The following is a 21,446-nucleotide window of genomic DNA, read 5'->3' as shown; positions in this document are numbered from 1 at the left end:
GAGTCTGACCTCGGCATCCTCAGCTGAGCTGGATTAACGGGGCGAGGGGGAAGGGGCCTGCACAGGGGACTGGGGCTGCAGCGTCCCGGGGCTCCCCGCACTCCCGGCACGGCGGGCATGGCTCTCGGGTGCGCTCCGGGCTGCCACGCATAGAGCTGGCACTGCCACCACCCCCGGCCCCGGGGCCCATGGGGGCAGCTGGGGAGGAGCTGGTGGGGCTGGGGGGCACAGGGCACCGGGCACAATTCTAGCCAGGCTGCGCCGGGAACCGCCTGCTGCCATGAAGGATTTTACCGAAATCACGCTTTGCCCCGAGGCTCTGGACGGCAGCAAGGTAGGGCAGGGGGTGTGGGGGCTGCTGACCCACGGGTCCCCAGGGTGCCACCCGCGCTCGCTGTCCCACAGACCGAGTTCTGCAACCCCGTGTTTGAGGGCGAGGAGCCGCGGGCGGAACCGAGCGTGGAGCACCCGCCAGACAAGGATGGAACCGGCCCCGCACCACGCCGGGACGGCCTCGGTACCAGCCTGGGGGTTTGTACACACACCAGGAGCGGGGTGGTGGGCTCTGGGGCTGCTTGGGGACACATTAGCACCGCGGGGACAAGCGGTGGCGATGTGCCCAGCGAGGGCTGAGCCAGCCGTGCAGGGAGGTGCGGGTACGGCTCAGCAGCACCCCGGCTCTGCCCGCTGTCCTCGCCTCCAGGCCAGCAGCTCTGGGCACAGGTGGGCTGGAGGTACCGCGCCGACTGCAAGTTCACTTGGCTCTGCGTGGCTCTGATGAGCACCATCCTGCTCTTCCTCATCGCCCTCCTGCTCGGCATCGTCATCCACCGTGAGTGCCGAGCCGGGGGGCTGCTGTGGCCGGGTGGGGGACACAGAACCGGCTCAGAGTGGGAGAGGGGCAGCAGAGGACATCCCGGGGTCTGCCCGCTGTGGAGAGAGGGTGACACATGGGAGCAAGGGGGATTTCCATGTCTGTGGGATGTGGCAGTATCACCGTCCCTGGGAGAGCCGTGTGGGATCCCCTGGCAGCTGCACACCTATGGGTAGGGTGGGAGCACAGGGCTGCCTGGGTGGGCTTCCTGAACCCCTTCCCTGCCCCGCAGCCATCCCTCCCCGCTGGGGCTGAGCAATCCCTGCTATTCCCTGGGCACAGAGCTGACATCCCCACATCCCCCCGGCGCTCCGGCCACTGCCCTACCCGCCCGTGGCACTGTCACCACCACCACGGCACCCATCCGAAGGGATCCCCCGGTTCCCAAAACAGCCGCCACCCCAACCGAGAGCTGGCTGCCCACGCTCCGCACAGCAGCACCGGGTAAGTCCCGAGTGGGGCAGTGTTTTGGGATGGGGGTGCCCCTCTCCAGCTCATGCCCACGCTGTTGCCTCGTTCAGCCTGCGGAGGGACCCTGCGGGGCCCCGAGGGCTCCTTCAGCTCCCCCAACTACCCCGGCCCCTACCCCCCCAACGCCCTCTGCATCTGGCGCATCGAGGTGGGCGCCGGCCTCGCCATCCAGCTGAGGATGGAGACCTTCAGCGTGGAGGGCACGGCCTCTTGCCTCTTCGACCGCCTGGAGCTCTACGAAGAGCTTGGCACCGGCGGCACAGCCCCCGCCCCAGCTCGGGGAAGCCCGGCCAGGTAGGGCTCCTCACACCTGGGGAGCGTGGCGGTGCAGCGGGGCGGGGGCAGCGAGCGGTGCCAGCCCTCGCTGTGCCCCCAGGTTTTGTGGCAACGTGCCCCCCCCGACCTTCAACACCGACTCCAATCGCCTGCGGGTCACCTTCGTGTCCGACAGCAGCGTGGGCGCCCAGGGCTTCAGCGCCCGCTACCGCGCCGTGGCCCCCGCCGACAGTGAGTCCCCGGCGCAGGGCACTGCCAGGGCCCCTCGCTATGGGGAGAGCCCGCGGGGAGGGCGGGGTGCCCGGCGGACCCCCCCACCAGCCTGGCTGTCTGTGGCTGCGTGCAGAGAGCTGCGCCTGGGACGAGCACCTGTGTGACCAGGGGCTCTGCCTCCAGCTGGGCTTCGTGTGCGACGGCTTCCACGACTGCACGGACAGGAGCGATGAGGCCAACTGCAGCCTGAAACACAAAGGTGGGCGGGAGAGAGCCCCACCTGCAGCGGGAGAGATGGCCACCGACACCCCGGGATGGGCGGGGAGTGGGGACAGGGAGGGCAGGGAGAGGGGCAGGGTAAATCTGCCTGTGTCTGTGTGTCCCTCTAGAATGCGGGGGGCCGCTGACCGCCTTGGAGGGGCACTTGTCCACCCCGAACCACCCCCAGCCATACCCACACCAGCAGGTGAGAGAAGGGGTCCCGTGGGAGCGCGGTGAGGATGAGGGGGGGCGGGGAGGAAGGCAACCCCTGCCCCGGGGAGAGCTGGGGGTGCCCCTGCCCAGCTTCACGGGTGTCGCCGGCTGCCCCCCGCCCCGCAGCTGTGCCTCTGGCAGATCTCCGTGCCCCTGGGCCACGTCATCGACCTGCACTTCCACAACTTCAGCCTGGAGTCACACGAGGACTGCAGCTTCGACTTCGTGGAGGTGCACGACAGCGCGGGCACGGGGACCGCCAGCCTCATGGGCAGGTACCTGACACCCTGCTGCGCCACTCTGGTGCCACAGGGGCCGTGGCTGATCTGGGGAAACTGAGGCACGGGGCTGGCTGGTGGGAAGGAGCCACCAGAAGGCAGGGTTTGGGGAGGTGCTGCTCAGCACCCTGACCCCATCCCTCATGACCTCGGCAGGTTCTGTGGCCACCAGCTGCCACCCACCCTGACCTCCTCACGGCATGTCATGACCATCCTCTTCGTGGCGGATGAGGGAGTTGCAGATGATGGGTTCTTTGCCACCTACCAAGCCCGCAATGCCACAGAGAGTAGGTAGCCAAGCGGAGGCACAGGCTGCCCAGGGTGGGTTGTGCCACCTCCATCCTTGGGGGGCTTCAAGGTCAGACTGGATAAAAACTTGGGAAAAACAACTTTTGTTCCACAACTGACCATGCTTGGAACAAGAGACCCCCAGGGCCCCTTCTCACCTGATTTGCCCTATAAGTTTATAGCCATGGGGATGTGACCTGGAAGGGCTCACCGGCATGATCCGTGACCTCAGGGCTGCCCCCAAATAACACAAAATAAGGGAATTTGGGATGTCCCAAAGCTGGATCTGCCAGATCCCCTGGCTAGTGACCCAGAAGAGTAGCCAGGGGTGGTCAGCATGGCAACACGCTGACTCCTAGCCATGCCCTGCCCTCTCCCCTTCCAGAGACCTGCAGCCCCGCGGAGTTTTCCTGTGGGAATGGTGAGTGCCGGGCGCTGGAGTCTGTGTGTGACGGCTGGCACGACTGCCCTGACGGCACCGACGAGCTGAACTGCACCGGGGTGTCCTACCCTGCCTTTGGTGAGTGCCACCCCGGGTGTCCCCTGGGGCACAGGCTGCCACAGCTGGTGGGCAGCGCTGCCGCTGGCACAAGTGAATCGCCTCTCCCTGTGGCAGGGTCTGTCTGCGAGCCCGTGGAAGTGGAGATGTGCTTGGGGCTGGGCTACAACGCCACCTCATTCCCCAACATCTGGCTGGCCATCCCAGACCAGGAGGGAGCTGCAGAGGTGCTGCAGGACTACCAGGTGAGCTGCCCGGGGCTGCCCGTGGGGCTGGCCTCAGCACACCCCGCCGGCTCACGCCGCTGTCCCCGCTGTCCCGCAGACACTGATGGAGCTGGCGTGTTACCAGCACCTCCGCCTGCTCATCTGCAGCCTCTTCGTGCCCAAGTGCACCCCGGACGGGGGAGTGCTGCAGCCCTGCCGGGCTGTGTGCCTGGCGGCGGAGCTGCGCTGCCAGCAGTCCCTCGGCCTCCTCGGCATCCTCTGGCCCATCAACTGCAACATCCTGCCCGATTCAAATGACCCCGTAGAGTGCTTCCAGCCCTGAGCCGGTCAGAGGAGAGGAGCAGGGGCTGAAGCCACCCTCCCCACCTCAAACGTCCCTCCCGTGCTCTCCCTGTTGTAACTACCCTGCTGTTGGGGTGCCCCTTGCCTGCCCTGGGGTCAGCCCCTGTGCCCAGGCTTGGTGCCTGGATGCCATGGGCTTGCCCGCATCTCCATTTCCCTAGAGAGCAGGTGACATATCCCACAGGGAAAGGTTTGTGCTGGAGGGGCTGTGCTGGGGCACGAGGGAAAGGGCTGATGCTCCTCAAACAGAGCCAGGCTGGGCAGAGGTGAGGCAGGCTGCAGGCATGAGAGCCCAGGGCTGCCCTGTTCCACAGCCCCAAAGCCAGCAGAATAAACGGCGTGAGCAGCTGACAAACCCAATGGAGCAGGTGATTAATCTGGGGTCTGTGGGGGGATGCTGCTAGGGGAAACTGAGGAATGGGTGGAGGGAGGGAAGCCAGGGATGGGGTGGAGGATCCGAGCAGGGATGGACAGGAGGAATCCTTCTCTGTAATTTTCACAGGCAGAAGCCCTCTCCTGGCCATGGGCCCTTGGACACGAACAGTGGTCATTTTCCATGGGAAACAAAACTCACCCCCCCAGGTTCCTGATGTCACTTTGTCAGACGCATTTGGCACTCCAAGGGCAGCCTGAGTTCTAGGTGGGGACAGCTTGAGTCCAGGGGCAGATTGCAGGGGATAGTGGGGAGCTGGCTGTGCCCTCACTGGGCTGAGGGCTTGTGGGGTCCCAGGGAGATGGATGGGTCTCAGAGGGGGTCCAGTTGGTGGCCCCATGGTGCAGGGAAGGGATCCTGCCCCACCAAGAGCAGTGGCCCTGCTGGCTGAGCTGGCTGTGCTGGCTGAAGGCCACCCTGGTAGCCACAGGCCTGGCAACACCCATGGCCACAAACCAGCGTCCAGCTGGCCAAAAACAACAGTCCCTTCACACCTTGGGAGAGAGGAGACAGGCGGCTTCCTGCCACCACCCAGCCTGGCTGTGGGTATCCAGGTCTGGAAGGAACATTTGGCAACGTCACCGGTTCCACTGCAGGCTCTAGCACGAGGAGGAGAGAGCCAGCAGTGCCATCGTGTTTCCCACTGCCCTGAGCGTGTAGAGAAATCCCCAGTCTGGCTGGGGTCACTGGGATCAGGACCCACTCGTGCCGGCACCACTCTGCCCTGTACCCAGCGTGGCACTGCCACTCCCACCCGGCTCAGGGGCTTTGAGCCCACCCAGCTCCTTCTCTCCCTGCTCGTCCCAGCTGCTGCCGGGCACGGGGACACCCCCCAGCCGCAGGCCCGCCCGCTGGCCAGCGTGTGACCGTGTCCCTTGGACGCACTCGGCTCTGGAACAAGTTGAAGGCAAGCTGGGAGCGCCTCGAAAGCTCCGCCACGTGCTCCGCGGTCCCTGGGGCCAGCGCTGCCTCCTGGCACGGGCACAGCGCTGCTCTGCCTGCGCTTCCACCTGCCCTGCACGCTCAGCCCAACGTGCTGGGACCGCCCAGATGGATCCTGCGGCTTCCCCTGGATGCTCCCAGGGCTGGCACTGCCAGGCAGTGTGTGTTCTGCCATCCCCTTTGCCTCAGCTCTGCTGCCAGTGAGAGCTCCCACTTCTTCCTGCCTCTCTATCTCTTTCTGCCTTGCTGGATTTCTCCCCCTCCGCCTCTATCTTGTTTCCTTTCCCTCTGCTGCCTGTTTTCCCTGTCTTTTTCCCCTCCATCCTGCTGCCTGGGTGCCCAGCTGTGCCCAGCTGAGGTGGTTCACATCCTGCACCTCTTCTCGGCTGTTTGCAGCGCTCTCCCTTCCCCCTGCTTACAACACTTCCGACATCATGAGATTATTTTTCTTTTTCCCCTTGTCATGTAGCTTTTGGCTCCCAAGGCCCTTGATTTCCTTTGGAGTTTGGGAGGAGAGACGTGGGGAGGAGGGGGGGTGGAGAGGCTGCCTCTCTTAGGGCCTTCGTCAGAGCCAAGGGGCCAGGAAGAGCCTCAGCCCTTGCAGAGCGGCGAGCAGCGAGCTCCCGGGACGGGAACGGTGGGATCGCAGTGAGTGGGGATACCCAGCCGGGGGCAGCTGGGACTCCCTGGCTTCCTGCCTGCGGCGCCTGGGCGGAGGAGAGACACTTTTCTCCTCCTTTTCCTCTTTGTTGCCGTCGTGGAGAGGGAAGAGAGCAGCTTTGCTGGGTCAAGGCCAGGGGGAGGGGGCCAGCGCTGGCCCTGGGGCTCAGCCCCCGCTGCGCTGCTGTGGGAAGGGCCGGGGGCAGCCCGGGCGGGGCGGTGGTCCCGGCAGAGGGGTGGTCCGGCACGGCCGGGGATGCTGCAGCCGCGGGCAGCCGTGCCCCGGGGAGCCGGCCGGGGCGGAGCGGAGCCGGGATGCTGCCAAGGGCAGGGCCAGCGCGCAGCCCCGCGTTCTCCGAGCTGCCGCCACACCATGCACCCCCCAGAGGCAACAACCCCACCCCAGGCACGCTCACAGCTCACCAGCTGACAGCCTTAAATCCCCCCGCCCGTTCCCCCATAACTGGGCACGATGGGGCAGTGCCCACCCCAAAGAAGACCCAGCCCCTGGCCCTGTATCCACACCCATCCTGAGCTGTCCCGGGGATGGTGTGATAGCACACGGACCATGGGGATGCTGTGGCAGGTGCAGGCAGCACCAGGGAGCTGAGGGGAGTAGCCCAAAAGGTAAAGGGAAAAGAAGTGGGGGAAATGTCCCCTGCTGACACCCCATGCTCCCTGCTGAGCACTCCCGACCCTCTTCACTGTGATCCCCAGAGCTGTGATCCTTCTCTTCCCCCTTCCAGCCGCTCTAGGACAAGATGAAGCAGCTTTTCCTCCTCTTCCTCCTCGGGCTCATCACCAGGTCCTTGCAGATCGAAGATAACAAGATCCCTGGGCTGTGCTCGGGGCAGCCGGGCATCCCGGGGACCCCGGGCCTGCACGGGGGCCAGGGTTTGCCAGGCAGAGACGGACGAGATGGCCGGGATGGAGCCAGGGGGATGCCAGGGGAGAAGGGGGAGATGGGCCCTCCTGGTAAGAAAGGAGAGATCCCAGCTGGGGAGGGGGATTTGCCACTCCCTGCACGTTGGGAACACCCTCACGGCAGGGGGCGAGTCCTGCATGCTGGCACAAGATGCCAAACGGAGAATGAATCCTGCAGAAGCGCCCCTCCCATGCCACCCCTGCCTGTGGTGCCCCTGTGTCCCTGCAAAAGGCAGCAGCTCCCTGTCACTGGTAAAGCTGCATTTGTCCCCATCCCCGATGCCACACCTCTCTCTTCCAGCCCTGCTTTAGGAGGGACCACCAGGAATTGCATCATCCCTGCCCAGGTTCCTGGGCTGGGCTTTCTCCCAGCCTGTAAGGGTTTCTCCAGCGATTTCTTGATGCTGTGCTAAATCACACACCCAGCCCTCCCCACTAGTGCTGCTTCCCCACGCGGTGCCCTGGCTGTGGCAGGGAATCCCTGGTGGAATCGGGCAGGAGGAGCTGTATTGGTGACTCAGAGGTGACCCTGTCCCCTCCTGCCTGCCCCAGGAGTGCCCGGTCCCCGCGGCGAGGTGGGCAGCCCCGGTGTGGATGGGCTGCACGGTGAGAAGGGAGCTCAGGGCGAGTGCGCCGTGGCTCCTCGCTCTGCCTTCAGCGCCAAGCGCTCCGAGTCCCGCAGTCCTCCCCTGGCCGACCAGCCCATCCTCTTCGACGTGGTGCTCATCAACGAGCAGGGCCACTACGATCCTGCCACGGGCAAGTTCACCTGCGAGGTGCCCGGCCTGTACTACTTCGCCGTGCACGCCACCGTGTACCGCACCAGCCTGCAGTTCGACATCATGAAGAACGGCCACTCCATCGCCTCCTTCTTCCAGTACTACGGCAACTGGCCCAAGCCCACCTCGCTCTCGGGGGGCTCCCTGGTCCGCCTGGAGCCCGAGGATGAGGTGTGGGTGCAGGTGGGCGTGGGGGACTACATCGGCTTCTACGCCAGCGTCAAGACGGACAGCACCTTCACCGGCTTCCTCGTCTACTCCTACTGGCAAAACTCCGCCGTGTTCGCCTGAGCCCGCCCTGGGCTGCGGCTGGGGCCGGGCGGGTGCCCCATCCCAGCCAGCAGGGTGGTGGGAGCCGGGGCAGCGGGACCCCTGCCCGGCCCAGGGCAGAGAAACGTGCCCGGTGCCGTGGAGGAGCAGCGCAAACCGGGCCGGGGGGCAGCAGTCCGTGCCGCGGGTCCTGTCCTGTCCCATCCCTCCCCTCAATAAAGGGCTGCTCAGCTACGCGTGTGCCGCCTGCCTCCGCGCCCCTGCCCGAGCCGTGCGAGCCTGGGGGTTCCGGGCCGGGACCGCCTGGTCGGGATGTCCCCGCAGGGCCGGCGAGAGCCACTAGATGGTGGCATCGGCGTCCTTGAGCCATGAGCGCAGCGCTGCGCCAGCCCCCGGCACCTCCCCAAGGCTCGGGAGCACCCCCGGGGTCCCCCCGAGGACCGAGTGTTGCCGGATGGGAGGGTCCCAATGCTGCCGGGGCCACCCCGGAGGGAGCGGATTGCCCGGGGCGAGCAGAGCCAGGGGTGCGGGGGGTGGCCCGTCAGTCCCCGAACGGGGCTTGCGGAGCCCCCCGCCCCCGCCCCGGTGTGAAAGCGGTGGCCCGCCGCTGGGAAAGGTCGCTATTTTTAGCAGGGGAATGAAGAGCTTCCTCATTCCTTGCCCGAAATAGGTCCCTAAGGGGACCAGCAGGGGAGGGGGCTCTTGGCCAGCGGCCGAGCCCCTTAATGAGCTTGGGACGCTGCCCTGCCCGGCTGTAGTGTGCCAGCGGGACCTTGCAGCGCTCCCCAGCCCAGGAACCCCGTACACAGCCGGACAGCTACCCCTGCCCTGCCCCGGACCCACCTCTGCCCCCCGTGTGTGCCGGATGGACCCCCAGGAGTACAGCTGTGCCCGTGGGGATGAGCAAAGCCCGTGTCCCTGCCCAGCAGCCTTGGGGACACCCGTGTGCCCCTGTACTGTGCCACCCCCAAGGGGAGCCCCCACTCGGGGCCTGAGGACCATGGGCACGTCGCTGCAACCTGCCCCGGCCATCCGCTGCCCGTGGGGACCTGTGGAGGTGCTGGGAGCAGGGGTGACACCTCGTGCCCCTTTGGGGACTAGGGGGTTCTGCTGGAGCCGCCCCGCAGGTCCCTCAGCCAGCGCCGGGGTCGGGTTGCAGCAGGAGCCTCTGTTTGGGTTGGAGATGGCTTCTTCTGTAAGCAGAGCTGCTCAGGGGGCAAACAACGCCGCAGAGCAGATCGATGGCTATTCTGGGAGGAGGAAAGGGAATTTTCTGGACGAGGTGTGTGGGGGCTGGGAACATTCCCTGGTCCCTGTCACGATGTGGGGAAGCACGGTCAGCACAGGCAGCCACAGTGCTTGGCACAGCAATTTCTGGGCTCTGCTTCCTTTGGGATGTTCTTGGTTGTGTGGACCCCCTATGAGAACGTGAGGGCATCTGCTGCTGCATGGGGAGGATGAGGAAGAGGGCAAGGAAAGGAAAAGGGAAAGAGAGACAAGTTCCTAGTAAGCTCCATCTGCTTTTCATGAACTCTGCCAGCTTCCCCCTGAGTTAGGAGAGCTTGGAGACTCTGTTCCAGCTGAGCCCAGGTCAAGGAGGGTTAGCATCCCTCAGCCAGAAGCCATATAAGAGCCAGGCTGAGCCCACAGGTGCTGGAGTACAGCTGACAGAGGCAGCAGTTGGGTTGCTTTGTTGTTTCTTTCGAGTTTTTTGTGGTTGCTTTGTGGGTTTTTAGAAATAAAAATAAACATCAGCACCGCTTTTCAGAGCAGCACTCGCGTCCTTGGCGTTCCAAGGTCACCTGAGGAGGTCGGCAGGCACCAGAGATTAAAGAGATCAACTGGGTCGTCTCTGAGACCCTACAGCTGCACAGTGCTTATGGTGTCTGAGCATGGAAATGCCCCCGGTGGTGAAGGGTGGCCTGGTGACTCCTGGCAGCAGAAGGATGGCTCCTGCTCCACCCAAAAGTTTGGTTATGGCACAGGGTCAGAGGCCTCATCGCTGACGAGGTGCAGGGAAGACTCCCAGCCAACTTCAGGACTGGTAAGGAGACCTTTAACCTGGGAATGGAAGGGGAGGGGACAGTCCTTGCTCACGTGGGGGTGGGGTGGGCAAGAAAGAGACCACAAGCCTGGATTTTAGGAAATCAGACACTGGCTCCTTCAGGGATATCCTGGGGAGGGTCCCATGTCCTGGAGAGGTGTCCAAGAGGACGAAGGATCATTTCCTCCCGACAAGCAGGGATGAGAGGTGTCAGCATCTCTGTCCTGACCAAAGCCTGGCATGGGCTGCTCCGAGGGGCAGCAGAGTCTCCCCTCATGGAGATATTGGCAACCCCACTGTCCCCAGAACCCTGCAAGCTGCTCTAGGCTGGGTGACCTCCATGTCCCTGCCATCCTCAGCCCCTCCGTGTCCCTGAGGCTTCGAGGCAGTGGGATCGCTGCTGTGTCCGGGGGGTCAGTGAGGCTCCCTGTGCTGGCTCACTAATGAGAGCCAAGCTGGTGCCGGCAGCAGCCCAAAGGCCCCCCGTGGTTCAGCTGCTGATCCTCACCTGCTCCCTCCCTCCGGCCGGGTATCACTCCCCGCTCCTGCTGTGCCACATCTGCGCTCCCGGCTGGCAGGCAGACCGTGCCTCTTGTCCCCAGGCTGTGACGAGCAGCTCATTAGGGAGGGGAATTGCAGCTGGGCTGACAAAGGGATTTTTCCCAGCGCCTGGGGGCTCCTGCTTTCGTCCGGCTGCCAGAGCCGACCACCCCAGCTCTCCTAAATTGGGGTCACCCGGCAGCATCACGCTCCTCCCTCCTTGGGGAAGGGTCTTGGCACTTTGATGAGCTGAGCAGCCCGCTTGGCTCATGTGGGAGCCTCCCAAACACGTTCTGGAGCAGGGAAAACCCCGAGGACTCCGAATCTTCTGCCCTGGAGTGCTCTGTGAGCGTTGCCGCTTCCCAGACCGTGCAGCCCTGCACCAAAACTCAAAGTGCCGGGGCAGGCAGGGCTCACGGAGCTTGTCCATTAGCAGGGAGGTGGTTGCATTTTCCTCCTGCAATTGCTGGCTGCTTGAGCAGAGATTGAGCCAAGTGTGTGCAGGATGGCTCCCGGGGGAGCGCTGTGTCCTGCACATCCTGTCCTCTCTGGGAAAGCTCGGCCGCACTGGCCTGAGGTGGCCGAACACCCTCCCCATCCCCTGCTGTGGGTGCTGGGCTGGGAGCATCCTGCCTGTGCAGGGCATGGCAGACATTCCCCTGCCCATCCCACCCTCCTGCCCTCTCTGCAGCCTCCCCAGGTGCCCAGCCAGCCTCGGGTCACACTGTGGGAACAAGAGAAATGCCTCAGTTTTCCCAGTTATCACCCACCTGCCAGTACTGCCCTCCTCCCTGCGCCTGAACAGTATCTGCCTCTTTCTGGCCTCCCAGCAGCTCCCATCTCCCCTCTCTTGGTTTCTATCCTGATTAAAATGAGCCACTTGGCTGGCATGGCCCTGCCAGGAGCCAGGACTCCTGGAGTCTCTGTCCATCACGGTCCTGAGCCATTTTTCCAAATAATTTATGAGGATGCCCTGAGCCTGCCACAGCCTTTCTGCAAGGCAGGACCCAGCCCTGTGCTGCCTCCATCTCAGGGACAGTGTGGCACAGGACGTTGAGGTATCAGATATGTGCAGGACCAGCAATGAACATGTCCCAGCATGTTCCTGCCAGCCTGGAACATACTGGGAAACCCCAGCCCCTCCTCCCTGTGCCCTGGTGTGGTATATCCACAGCCATCTCCTCCTGACGTGGGTTGGCAGAGCAGGAGTTGGGGGCTGCCAGCTCTGAAAAGCCCACCCAGAGTGAGTTTGGGTGTAAATTCATCTCCTGGGTGCTGGATTTCCCCTGTGCAGCAGCCTGGCTCCAGGGCATCCCACAGCACTGCTTTTCTGGGGGAAAACACCCCGAGCCTGCAGGTGATGTTGACCCTTTGTGGGGAGTGATGGGTTTTCCCTGGTGTCCAGGGGTGGATAAAGGAGACACAAACACACATTCCCCCCCAAAGAAAACCTTCTCAAGAATGAGGCAGCAGCCAGCTTTTGGTAAAGATTTTAATCTGCTCAGTATCTAGTCCATAGTGCAAAGAGTTAAACTTAAGGCAAAGCCTTCTTTTACAAACAGCAAACAGGCCCTAAACAAACAAGCGCAACTACTATAATAATAGTAATAATAAAAAAAAAAAAAAAAAAAAAGGGGTTAAGGGAACAAACTGCAGTTTTAGGGAGGTGTCCTTTCCCCCCCCACCCTGTAACTCATGTAGGGAATGTTGCATCCCCTGATCCATGAGCTGGTCCCAAGGGAATGCTGCTGCCTGTGGTCAGCAGGGCCACAATCCCACACCTGAGTGACTCCAGCTGCAGCTCCCTGACTCCTCTGCAAGTGCCTGGGACAAGCCAGAGCCTGGACTTACTTCTCTGGTGATGGTTTGGCTGCTCCCAAGTGTTGGTGGCTGGAGAAAGCCAACTTTAACAAGGGAGGTGTGTGGGGAGGCACAGGGACAAGAGTTTGAGTAATGGGGAGCTTTGCATCTCTTTGAAGCAGCTGAGAGCCCTTCTAACACCCTTAAGTGCTCAGGAGCCTGGCTTGGCCCAGGGAATCCTTCCAGCTCCCAAGAAATGTGGAAGCAACCAGCCCTGGCACTGCTTTTCCAAGCAAAGCCACTCAACAATAAGACAGTTCCTTGCTAGAGCTCAGCTTTACAGCTCAAAGGCATCTCCCAGCACAGCCTGGCCTCTCCACTGCGTCTGTTTTGGCTTAAATTGCTAATCAAGAAGGAAAATAGAAGGAAAACCATGCCAGCTGTCCTCAGGCTCTTGGCTTGCAGTCCAGAGTCAAGACTCTCTCCGCTCTGGCTCCAGCCAAAATTGTGTGTGGCGTGTGGCTGACCCCAGGCAAGCAGCTGGAAAAGGAAAAGCTTTTTAGTGCAAGGCCCTCTTGCAGCCCAGCAACTTCTTGGAATGGTGCTGGTTGCCCAAGCTGGGATGAGCCATCCCAGGGTGGGGTCCCTTCGTTGGACTTCAGGGGACACTTCTGAAGGGAAGTAGCTACATTGGTGACAGACAACAGGACAAAACAACAGCACAGCCCTGCCCTAATCCAAGATATTCATGGTCCTGGTACTGCTCCGTGCGCACAACTGCAGATTCCACAGCACGGATGTGCAGAAACTGCGCTCTGGAGCCGGAATGTCTGTGAGCTCCCAGGAACTTTGGGGTGCTCCCTCTCCTCCCAAAGAGTTCCTCCCTCTAGCCAGCCCAGCTTGGGAAGGAGCCAGCAAGCTCTGGAGTGACCCTCCCTGTTCCATGGCACTCTTAGCCTGCAAATGTGTGCGGGTTTTGGAGAGGATTCTCCAGCCTTGGCTCAAATCTGGGCTGCTGCTGCTGCCAGGGCTGGGAGCACTGGCTGGGGGGCCACTCCTCAGGCTCCCCAAGCAGCACCACCAGCCTGCAGAAGGAGTGACTCCCTCCAGCCCCCCAGTGCAGGTAACCTGCCGTGTGCTCGCTAGTCTTGCATAGGTGATGCGTGGAAGCAGCAGCAACACTGAGCTCTGCAGGGAGCCTGAGTAAATCACAGCTCCACGCTGTTCTGGCAAGTGAGATCCCTCAAAAAGCATCACTGGGGTGATGAAGTACCCTAGAAACCCTGTTCTCCAGCTGAGAGCCAGGTTCAGCAAACACTGAAAAACTCAAGTGTGCTCCTTGCACTCCCTGGGCCTTGCAAACAGGGCACTCTTCCCTTTTCCCATGGAGCTCCTCCACTTTGATGGTGGGAGGAGGAACAGGCCTGGATGCAGCCTGCCAGGTAATTTTCTAGTGAGACCTTGGGGAAAAAACCTCCCTTGCCTTGCACCAGCCCCTGTGATTGCCAGGAGGGCACAGCCTTTAACCTTTCCATCCGCTTTGGCTAGGAGGGACCAGAGCATTTTTCTGCGCTCTGCTTTGGATCTCAGGCTGCAGGCTCGAGGCAGCAGGCCCTGAAACAGCAAAAGTTGTCAACAAAAAAAACCAGGTAACTCTTCCAGCCCGCTGCAGAGATCAGTATTGTGCTTGCTAGCAAGAGCTACAACCTAGTTAGGCAGCAAATGTGACCAGCAGACACCTCACAGCGTTCTGCCCTTCCAGCACCATCCACAGTTCTTTGGAAGCTGCTCAAAGCAGCCCTGGGAAGTGCACACAGGGGTGCCCTCGACCTCCTGGGAAAACGAGCCCATGCCACGGGCTCACAGGTACACGTTGAGGGTCTGCAGGATCACCTGGCGGCACAGGGGACAGTTGCGCTGGTAGATGTCCTGCTGCAGGAGCACCTCTGTGCACTCCTGGCACAGGCACAGGTGCCTGCAGGGCAGCAGCAGGACTGTCTTGGTCTGGTCCTGGCAGATGACACATTTCTTACGCTCCTCTTGCTCTTTCAGCAGCACCCAGGGGTCGTCGTCGGGGGTTCCCTCAGCATTCCCGGCCGTCGCGTTCAGCTGCCGCTTCCTCGGGGCTTTCCACCAGGATGTGCCTGGCTCCTCCCTGGATGTCTGGGGACGCTGCCCTGCCCCAGCACGGCTCAGAGCAGGACGTGGCTGTGGCCCCTGCTCTGCATCCAGCTGCTCCTCCAGCTCGGCCAGCAACTGGCCCAGGGTCACCCTGTCGGTGGCCGGGGCTCTGGGGGCAGCCGCGGGCCGTCGGTGGTCACTGCCCTGGTTCACCATCCTCCCTCCCTGGCTCCAGTTGGTCACCTGCAGGATCCAGTCCATCAGCCTGCGCCAGGGCTGGGAGGTCATGGCCACTCCCAGGGTCAGCACGGCCACCTGGTGGAGCCGCCACACGTCCTGCTGCAGGCGGCGGAAGGAGGGCAGCGTGTGGAAGTAGCCCAGCAGGTATCCCGTCAGCGTCCACAGCAGCCCGGGGTTGAACACGAAAGCGCTGACCACCACGATGAGCAGGAGCAAGACCAGGCCATAAACGTTGACGAAGAAGATGCTGATGAAGAGGTCGGTGGCGGAGAAGAGCAGCTCGAAGGCCATCTGGCAGGGCGACCACAGCAGGATGGACACGGCGATGGCACCGCTGGACACGTGCGCCAGGAACGCGGCCAGCAGCTCAGCCACCCTAATGACGGGTCCGGCAAGCGAGTCCCAGAGGGGGACGAGCAGCGTGAAGAGGTTCTGGGTGCCGATGAGACACACGTTGACCAGGCTGTTGACCAGGTACATCAGCAGGCTGGTGCCGATGGCCAGCGCCTCGCACAGCTGCCGGCCCAGCGCCTGCCCGCAGCCCAGCACGGCTCCCAGCCCTCGCTGGACCAGCTCCCGGCCCCGCAGCGCCAGGTGAGACACCAGGTGCGACACCAGGTGCCCGGCCGCCCGCATGGCCTCCATGGCCCCGCAGCACCCGCGCACCAGCACCAGCGCATCCCAGCACGCCACCACCGCCGCGGCCGCGGCCGCGGGCAGGCTGGAGGCCGCGGCCAGCAGCCACAGCAGCGCAGAGACCAGCGAGGACACCAGGAAGAAGTTGAGGTCGAGCACCAGCAGCAGCAGGTCGAACAGCAGGCGCAGCCCGCGGAGCAGAGCGAACAGCACGTCCATGGTCCCCGCGGGGCCCGTACGGCAGCTCAGCCGCGGGGCCCCTCCGCCATGGGCGCAGACATCTTGGCACCCGCCGCCGTGCGGAGCGCAGCCAATCAGCGGCGGCGGCTCCGGCTGGCCTCGCCTCCCATTGGTCAGTTCGCAGGATGCGGTAGGGGCGCGGCGGGGGCGCGGCGGGGGCGCGGCTTCCAGCAGAGGCACGCGCTTGGCCACGCCCACTGCCGTTCATTTAAAGGGCCAGTAGCGCCCGTTAGCCCGGACCGTTCTCTTCGCCACGGGAGACGTCGGTTTTTGCAGTTTTTAAATTGCGGAATGAAGGCTATGGAAGTAATTCTATATCTCTTTGTGGAAGTGGATCTGCCTGAACACTACGGTAAGAGGAAAAGCTCATAGTGGAGGGACACCTTCCAATATCCCAAGTGGTTCCAAGCCCCATCCAGCCTGGCCTTGGACAATTCGAGGGATGGGGCAGCCACAGCTTCTCTGGGACCCTGTGCCGGGGCCTCCCCACTTTCACAGGCAGGAATTTCTTCCCAATATCCTATCTAACCCTGCCCCCGTTAGTGGGAAGCCATTGCCCCCAGTCCCACCACTCCCAGAGGAGGGCACAGGGATGCTCAGGGGATGCAGCAGCTCTTCTCTGGACACAAGGTGAGAGAGCTGGGGGTGTCCAGCTTGGAGAAGAGAAGGAGGAGGAGACCTTGGAGCCCCTTCCAGTGCCTCCAGGAGAGCTGCAGAGGAACCTGGGACATGGGATGGAGTGATGGGATGGCGTTCAGGAGCCAGGACAGAGCAGGCACAGTGCACGGGATGCACAGGGTTTGATATCCATCCCCCTCAGCCTGGTTCGAAGCAGCACAGGGGGATCCCAGCACCTGCAGTGTCCATGCATGAGATGAGTTTGTACCAGCCTCAGCCCTGGCACAGGGAGGGTGTGCACTTGCCAGCGGGATCCCCTGGGCCAGTTTGGGACAGTCAGCCCAGGGTTACCCGGCCAAGCAGTTTCCTGCAGGAGGTTTGAACATAAAGCCATGGCCATGGCCCAAACCAAGGTTACAGCCCTGGAGCAGGTCCTGACCTCCCTGCTGGATCCCAGCCAAAAAGCCTTTGCTCTGCGGTGCCCCAGGGGATGGTCCAGCCCTGCTGCCTTGAAGGTGATGACAAGTTCAGGAAAATCCAGCCTTGAAGGCTTTTTAAGGAAGGAGAGGGTGAGTGCAATGCACGATGACCCATGGGAAAGCCATGTGCAGCCCAGGAGGCTCCGGCCAGTGTGGGGCCAAGGAGGGAAGCACCACACCCTGGGCAGTGAGGCACGAGCCCCGAAGGGAGCTGGGGTCACCTTCCTGCAGGTGCCTCTCTGAGCAGGCAGGGCTGGGGCTGGGGTGGCACATCTGTGTCTGTCTGTCCCCACCTGGGCTCTGTCCTGCTGTCTGTCTGACGCCAGCCCTGTCCCTGTGGCTCTGAGGCAGCGGGCGCCTGGATCCCCAGGGAGCGCACGCCAGTGACGGAGTCAGGATGCTTTCAGCATTTATGGTAATGTTTGGATTTCTCATCGCTTTCCCAAACAGGAGAAGGGAAAAGAGAGCCGAGCCAAGGGCTGGGTGTGCTCCGCTCATTCCCTGCCTCCGGCTCTGCACCTGCCTCACCCTCCCTGCTCCTGGTGCCTGCCCATCCCCTGCCGTGCCCGGGGCACCCTGGTGGGCTCCCCACTGCCAGGCCGGGGGTGCGGTGGCTGCAGCGTTCAGAGGTCGTGGCTCCACAGCAGGGCTTCTCCGTGCTCCGTGGGAAGGAGGGGAACTCTGTCACTCACATTCCGGTAGGATGTCCAGCTCCAGGGCGTCCAGACCTGCAGGAGAGAAGCACAGGGGCGAGGAGGGGTGCAGGGGGCTGGGAACACCTGGTAGCAGTTGAGGTTGGGACAGTGATTTGGTTGGAGTAGAGTGGGGCTTTGGATGGAAACCCCTCCTGGGGCTCTGCGGGGACACAGACATTCCCACGAAGGTGCCTGGCAGCCAGGCTGTGCGTAGGACCCCTCCTTGCAAGGACAGTCCCTCCAGCTGTTCATGCACTTGCTGGAGGTCTGGCTTGATGCCACTGCAGTCCCAGCTGTGCCCGTGGCAGCTGCTGGCAGCAGGACAAGGTGTGCCACGCTTGTGAGCCCTCTCCCCTCATCAGCCTCACTGAGCACAGGGCAGACAGAGCTCTGCTGCTCTCTGGGACCACCAGAGCTGACCCAGAGAGTGCAGAGCCTGGCACGTGGGTGACTCCTGCAGCCCTGCCCTGCCTGGACACCCAGGGCTGTGCAGCACCGACCGTGCTGGCACCGAGCCTGGCCACGGGGCTGCTGCATCACTCGGAAGGCTCCAAGCTGCCTTCCCGCTGCTGAGCTCACCCCTCATTCCAGAAAAACAGCGGCCAGAGGATGCCAGCTCCAGGGAGTGCCTCAGCCATCGCAGACGCTGAGTCCTTCTGGATTTATCTGGAAGCAGAGGAAGACAGGGAACAGCTCCAGGGCTTGGTGTGCCAGTGCCTGGGGGGATTGCCCAGCCCCAGCATCTTTCCATGCCTCCCTTGTTCCTTGGGCACATCCTGCTGGAATTTCTGGAGTGTGGGTCCTGCTGGCAACACTCCAGCGATCCCAGTGCGCTCCCAGCTGCCTGAGCAGTGGGGACCATCCCCAGGGTGCCCTCCCCTGCAGCTGCAGGGCGTGTGGCAGCCCCCACAGCCAGGCCAAGGCAGGCAGCACAGTCCTGCTGGGTCCTGCCAGCAGCCTCACCTCGGGTCCCCTCAGGACACCCCTGCCCAGCCCTGGGCAGCCAGAGGCGGGTGCCTGCAGCCTTGTGCTCTCAGCCCAGGCAGGAACAATGGCTCATTTCGCTGCATCCGCTCCGGAAAATCCCCCGGCCCCACTCGGGCTCCACTCCAGGACGCTGTGGCTCACTCTTCCTCTGGCCTTGGAGGGGCAGGTGATGGAGTCCCCCACAGCATGCACCCTGCGGGCAGGGAACAGCCTCAGGCTGCTGGGGAGAGCCCTCAGGAAGGATCTGGAGCTGCAGGGAGCCCAGCCCTGTGTCCCCAGCAGCCACAAGCTTCCCTGCCTTGGCTCACCCTGCAGCCCTGTGCAAGAGCAGGAGCACGAGGGCTGCTCGCCGTGTTTGTGGAGGGCTCTGTGTTTCTCCATGATGGGAGCTGGGATATCTATCTCCTCCTGGAGCCTGGCCAGACAGCCCTGGGAAAGGCAAGTTCTCTTCCATGGGAAAGTCCTGCAAGAAGAAATTCCTGCAGCCCCACCGTTCCCCAGGGCCCTGGTGCTCCATTGTGTCCCCAGTGCTGTGGGGATGTGACACAAGGACTGTGTCCTGCTTGCTGCCTTATCCCAGTCAGTCCTTGGCTGTCCCCACCCCTCTCCACAGGGAGCCTTCCCTGAGGACATCCAAAGGGATCCCCTGCAAGAGGGGCTCCCCCAAAACTTGGCCTGCTCTGGGCTAATCTCTCATTAGGCTTTCTCACAGATGATCCTGATGAGCCGTCCTGGGGGAGCCCTGCAGACAAAGCCGGGAAGAAGAGATCCCTGCAGGCAAGCCCAGGGAGTGATGCTGTGTCCCCATCCTGGCTTCTCCTCCCTTCCTTGGCAGCAGAGAGCCGGAAAAGCCAGGTGCCAGAGAGCGCAGGGCAGGGCCGTTCCTCCTGCCCACTCCTCTGGGCAGCTGTGGAGTTGGCAAGTGCTGGATGAGCATGGCCAGGACCTCTCGCTGTCCCCTGGGCAGCCCAAGCCCACAGCCAGACCCATCGTCTGCCCCATTGTGTGGGCGAGTGCCCGGCCCTGTCCCGGCTGGCGCCAGCACAATGGGGCCTTTTTCCGGCCGGCGCTGGGGGAGATGGACTCGGAAGTGCTCCCAAGGAAAAGGATGGTTTATAAATAGCTCCTGGCTTCCCCTGGCCACCCCATCAGCGCCCATCCCCAAATCCTGCCCCTTGCTCCGTGCCCACAGTGCTCCCAGGCTGGGAGAGGAGCCTGGGGCACAGACGTCACCAGCCCTGCTGAACGTGTGTGAGCGAGGGCACGACGTGGCTGTCACACCCTGTCCCAGGGCTGCACCTGCTCCGGCCCGTGGGGCTCCTGTAACCCCAGGATGTCGAGTGGCAGCCCCAGGCAGAGGGCTCCTTGTGCCTTGGCAGTGGCTCTCAGCTGGATAAGGTTCTCCCAGGCGTGCTACAGCTGTCCTTGTCCATCCACCCTGCATGCAGCTCCCGAGGCAGGGAGCAAGGGAAGGGCTGCACGGCTCCACAGCCGTCCCTGCCACCCCTGCTCACCACAAACCAGCCCTCAAACCCAGTCCTGGAGCCCTGGGGAGCTGCTTCTGTCCTCTGCCAGCAGCACCATCACCAGGGCAGGATGCTGAGGTCTCAACGTTGGGCTGGATGACCCTTGCCAGCTCAGCTCCTTTTTGGGGCTTTGCCACCACTCTGCATCTGCTGAGCCCCAGCCATCCCCGCACAGCTGCTCCAAAAAATCACAGTCCTCCGTGACAGAGATCCAGATGTCACCTTCCTTTCCCCCCCCACCTTCCTTCCCCCGTTCCGCTCCTGTCCTTCCTTCCTCCACCCTCGCAGTTCCTCGCGGCCCCTCCTGAACAAAGGCCCCGTAGCCATGGTTAATAATCCCCACAGAAAGGCCCTGCACGAGGAGAGGAAGGAGAGGGGAGACACAAAGGAGTCACTGGGAGCCAAGCCGAGGAAGGGGGTTGGAAGGAGGCGTTTTCCTGAGCTGGAAGACACAAGCCTCGAAGAGGGCTCCCAGAGGCGAACCCAGATGGAGCAGGGATACCCCAAAGTGACCTTGTGCCACCCAGACAGCAGAGAGCCAAAGGCTGGGCAGGGTTCCTGTACTTACCCAGAGTGCAAAGCCTTATGTGAGGCCTAGAGCCCCCAAAATGCAGCAGCAGGGAGCGGGAGAAGGTGAGGGTGAGGGGAGCAGTGGCAGTGGAGCAGCCGGCGGTGTGGGAAAGCTCGGTGCTGGCCCACATCCCGTCCCTTCCCCGGGGAGCAGGGCCGCTCTCGGCCCTGACGGTGTTCTGTGAAGAGGTGCAGGCCCGGGTGGACACAGCCAGAGGTTCTGCCCAGCACGGCTGCACTCCACCCACCCCGGAGAGCTGCAGGGAGCCCAGCCAGCCCCCAGCCCATTGTGGGGTTCACTGGCACAGAGTACCCCAAGCACCCCCCAGAGCCCACCCCAGCTCCTCTGGGCTTGGTGCAGGGTTTGGGGAAGGCACAGGGCCCCCCGGCCCACCTGGGATGCGTGTCAGGACAGGCACAGGCACAGCCCACGCTGGGCCAGCTCCCTCTGGCAGCATCCCAAGGTCCCCAGATGAGCAGGGATCTGTCTGGGAGTGCAGGAAAAGGTGGAAGGGGCTGCGGTGTGTGCTGGGACGCACAGCTCCAGGCCTGGCTCCGTGCTGGCCATCGCTCCCCTCCGGCTGCAGGGAGCCAGGCCCAGCAGGAGCCAGAGGAGGGAGGCAAATGCAATTACACACTTCCAGATCATTCCTGCAACCTGCGATGCTCAGATAAAGCTGGGAAATCAGCCCTGCCCTGGGCAGGGTCCTGTGGATCCAGCAGCTGTGCCAGGGACTGAAAGCCCCAGCACTGCCAGGGGCAGAACTGCCTGCCCAGGCACAGCCTCATCCGAGAGGTGGCAGGAGGGATGGAGAAGGAGAGTGCTGGGAGCTGTGGGGGCCCAGGCACTGATGTTCCCTCCACTGCCAGGGAGTGAGCGCTGTGGGAGCTGCTCTGTGCCTCAGGTGGAGCCAGGCTTTCCCAGCCCAGCTGTGTGCGTGGGACTGCGACACAGGAGCCTCATCCACAGTTTGTGTGCATCGCTGTGAGTGGGGACTGC

General features: G+C 63.0%; 4 protein-coding genes across 5 annotated transcripts; 3 read left to right on the top strand and 1 right to left on the bottom strand.

The window, feature by feature from the left end:
• Window positions 1-280: 280 nt before the first annotated feature.
• Window positions 281-4,275, top strand: MFRP (membrane frizzled-related protein). The gene is made up of 13 exons (XM_015649607.3): window positions 281-334; window positions 406-517; window positions 704-832; window positions 1,157-1,318; window positions 1,396-1,639; window positions 1,722-1,852; window positions 1,968-2,093; window positions 2,224-2,300; window positions 2,435-2,583; window positions 2,743-2,873; window positions 3,260-3,394; window positions 3,491-3,618; window positions 3,698-4,275. The coding sequence occupies exons 1-13, from the start codon at window positions 281-283 to the stop codon at window positions 3,920-3,922; spliced, it is 1,803 nt and encodes a 600-aa protein (XP_015505093.1). The 3' UTR covers window positions 3,923-4,275.
• Window positions 4,276-5,815: 1,540 nt separating this feature from the next.
• On the top strand, window positions 5,816-8,182 carry C1QTNF5 (C1q and TNF related 5). Of its 2 annotated transcripts, XM_015649596.3 has the most exons (3): window positions 5,816-5,965; window positions 6,724-6,952; window positions 7,454-8,182. In XM_015649596.3, exons 2-3 carry the CDS (start codon window positions 6,739-6,741, stop codon window positions 7,969-7,971), a joined length of 732 nt encoding a protein of 243 aa, XP_015505082.1. In that variant the 5' UTR covers window positions 5,816-5,965; window positions 6,724-6,738; the 3' UTR covers window positions 7,972-8,182. The 2 variants fall into 2 exon arrangements, with proteins under 2 accessions (XP_015505082.1, XP_015505083.1); XM_015649597.3 differs by lacking the exon at window positions 5,816-5,965 and having other exon boundaries at window positions 5,976-6,952.
• Window positions 8,183-12,008: 3,826 nt separating this feature from the next.
• On the bottom strand, window positions 12,009-15,639 carry RNF26 (ring finger protein 26). The gene has a single exon (XM_015649945.3). The coding sequence runs from the start codon at window positions 15,548-15,550 to the stop codon at window positions 14,195-14,197; it is 1,356 nt and encodes a 451-aa protein (XP_015505431.1). The 5' UTR covers window positions 15,551-15,639; the 3' UTR covers window positions 12,009-14,194.
• A 593-nt stretch (window positions 15,640-16,232) lies between these two features.
• Window positions 16,233-21,210, top strand: LOC107214478. Its single transcript, XM_033519701.1, has 2 exons — window positions 16,233-17,366; window positions 17,955-21,210. Exon 2 carries the CDS (start codon window positions 17,973-17,975, stop codon window positions 18,975-18,977), a length of 1,005 nt encoding a protein of 334 aa, XP_033375592.1. The 5' UTR covers window positions 16,233-17,366; window positions 17,955-17,972; the 3' UTR covers window positions 18,978-21,210.
• Window positions 21,211-21,446: the final 236 nt, after the last annotated feature.

This window comes from Parus major, chromosome 24 (assembly GCF_001522545.3).
Source record: "Parus major isolate Abel chromosome 24, Parus_major1.1, whole genome shotgun sequence".
Classification (NCBI taxonomy): domain Eukaryota; kingdom Metazoa; phylum Chordata; class Aves; order Passeriformes; family Paridae; genus Parus; species Parus major.
The sequence above is the reverse complement of the archived record's forward strand: the minus strand, read 5'-3'. Positions and strand labels throughout refer to the sequence as shown.

What these genes read in the sequence shown, in the direction of transcription:
- MFRP (XM_015649607.3), top strand. Translation starts at nt 281, where the DNA reads ATGAAGGATTTTACCGAAATCACGCTTTGCCCCGAGGCTCTGGACGGC. An exon ending in GCTCGGCATCGTCATCCACC is followed by an intron (nt 833 to 1,156) that starts GTGAGTGCCGAG and finishes CCCTGGGCACAG; the next exon opens with AGCTGACATCCCCACATCCC. An exon ending in CGCCGTGGCCCCCGCCGACA is followed by an intron (nt 1,853 to 1,967) that starts GTGAGTCCCCGG and finishes GGCTGCGTGCAG; the next exon opens with AGAGCTGCGCCTGGGACGAG.
- C1QTNF5 (XM_015649596.3), top strand. Translation starts at nt 6,739, where the DNA reads ATGAAGCAGCTTTTCCTCCTCTTCCTCCTCGGGCTCATCACCAGGTCC. An exon ending in GGGGGAGATGGGCCCTCCTG is followed by an intron (nt 6,953 to 7,453) that starts GTAAGAAAGGAG and finishes TGCCTGCCCCAG; the next exon opens with GAGTGCCCGGTCCCCGCGGC.
- LOC107214478 (XM_033519701.1), top strand. Translation starts at nt 17,973, where the DNA reads ATGCCAGCTCCAGGGAGTGCCTCAGCCATCGCAGACGCTGAGTCCTTC.
- RNF26 (XM_015649945.3), bottom strand. Translation starts at nt 15,550, where the DNA reads ATGGACGTGCTGTTCGCTCTGCTCCGCGGGCTGCGCCTGCTGTTCGAC.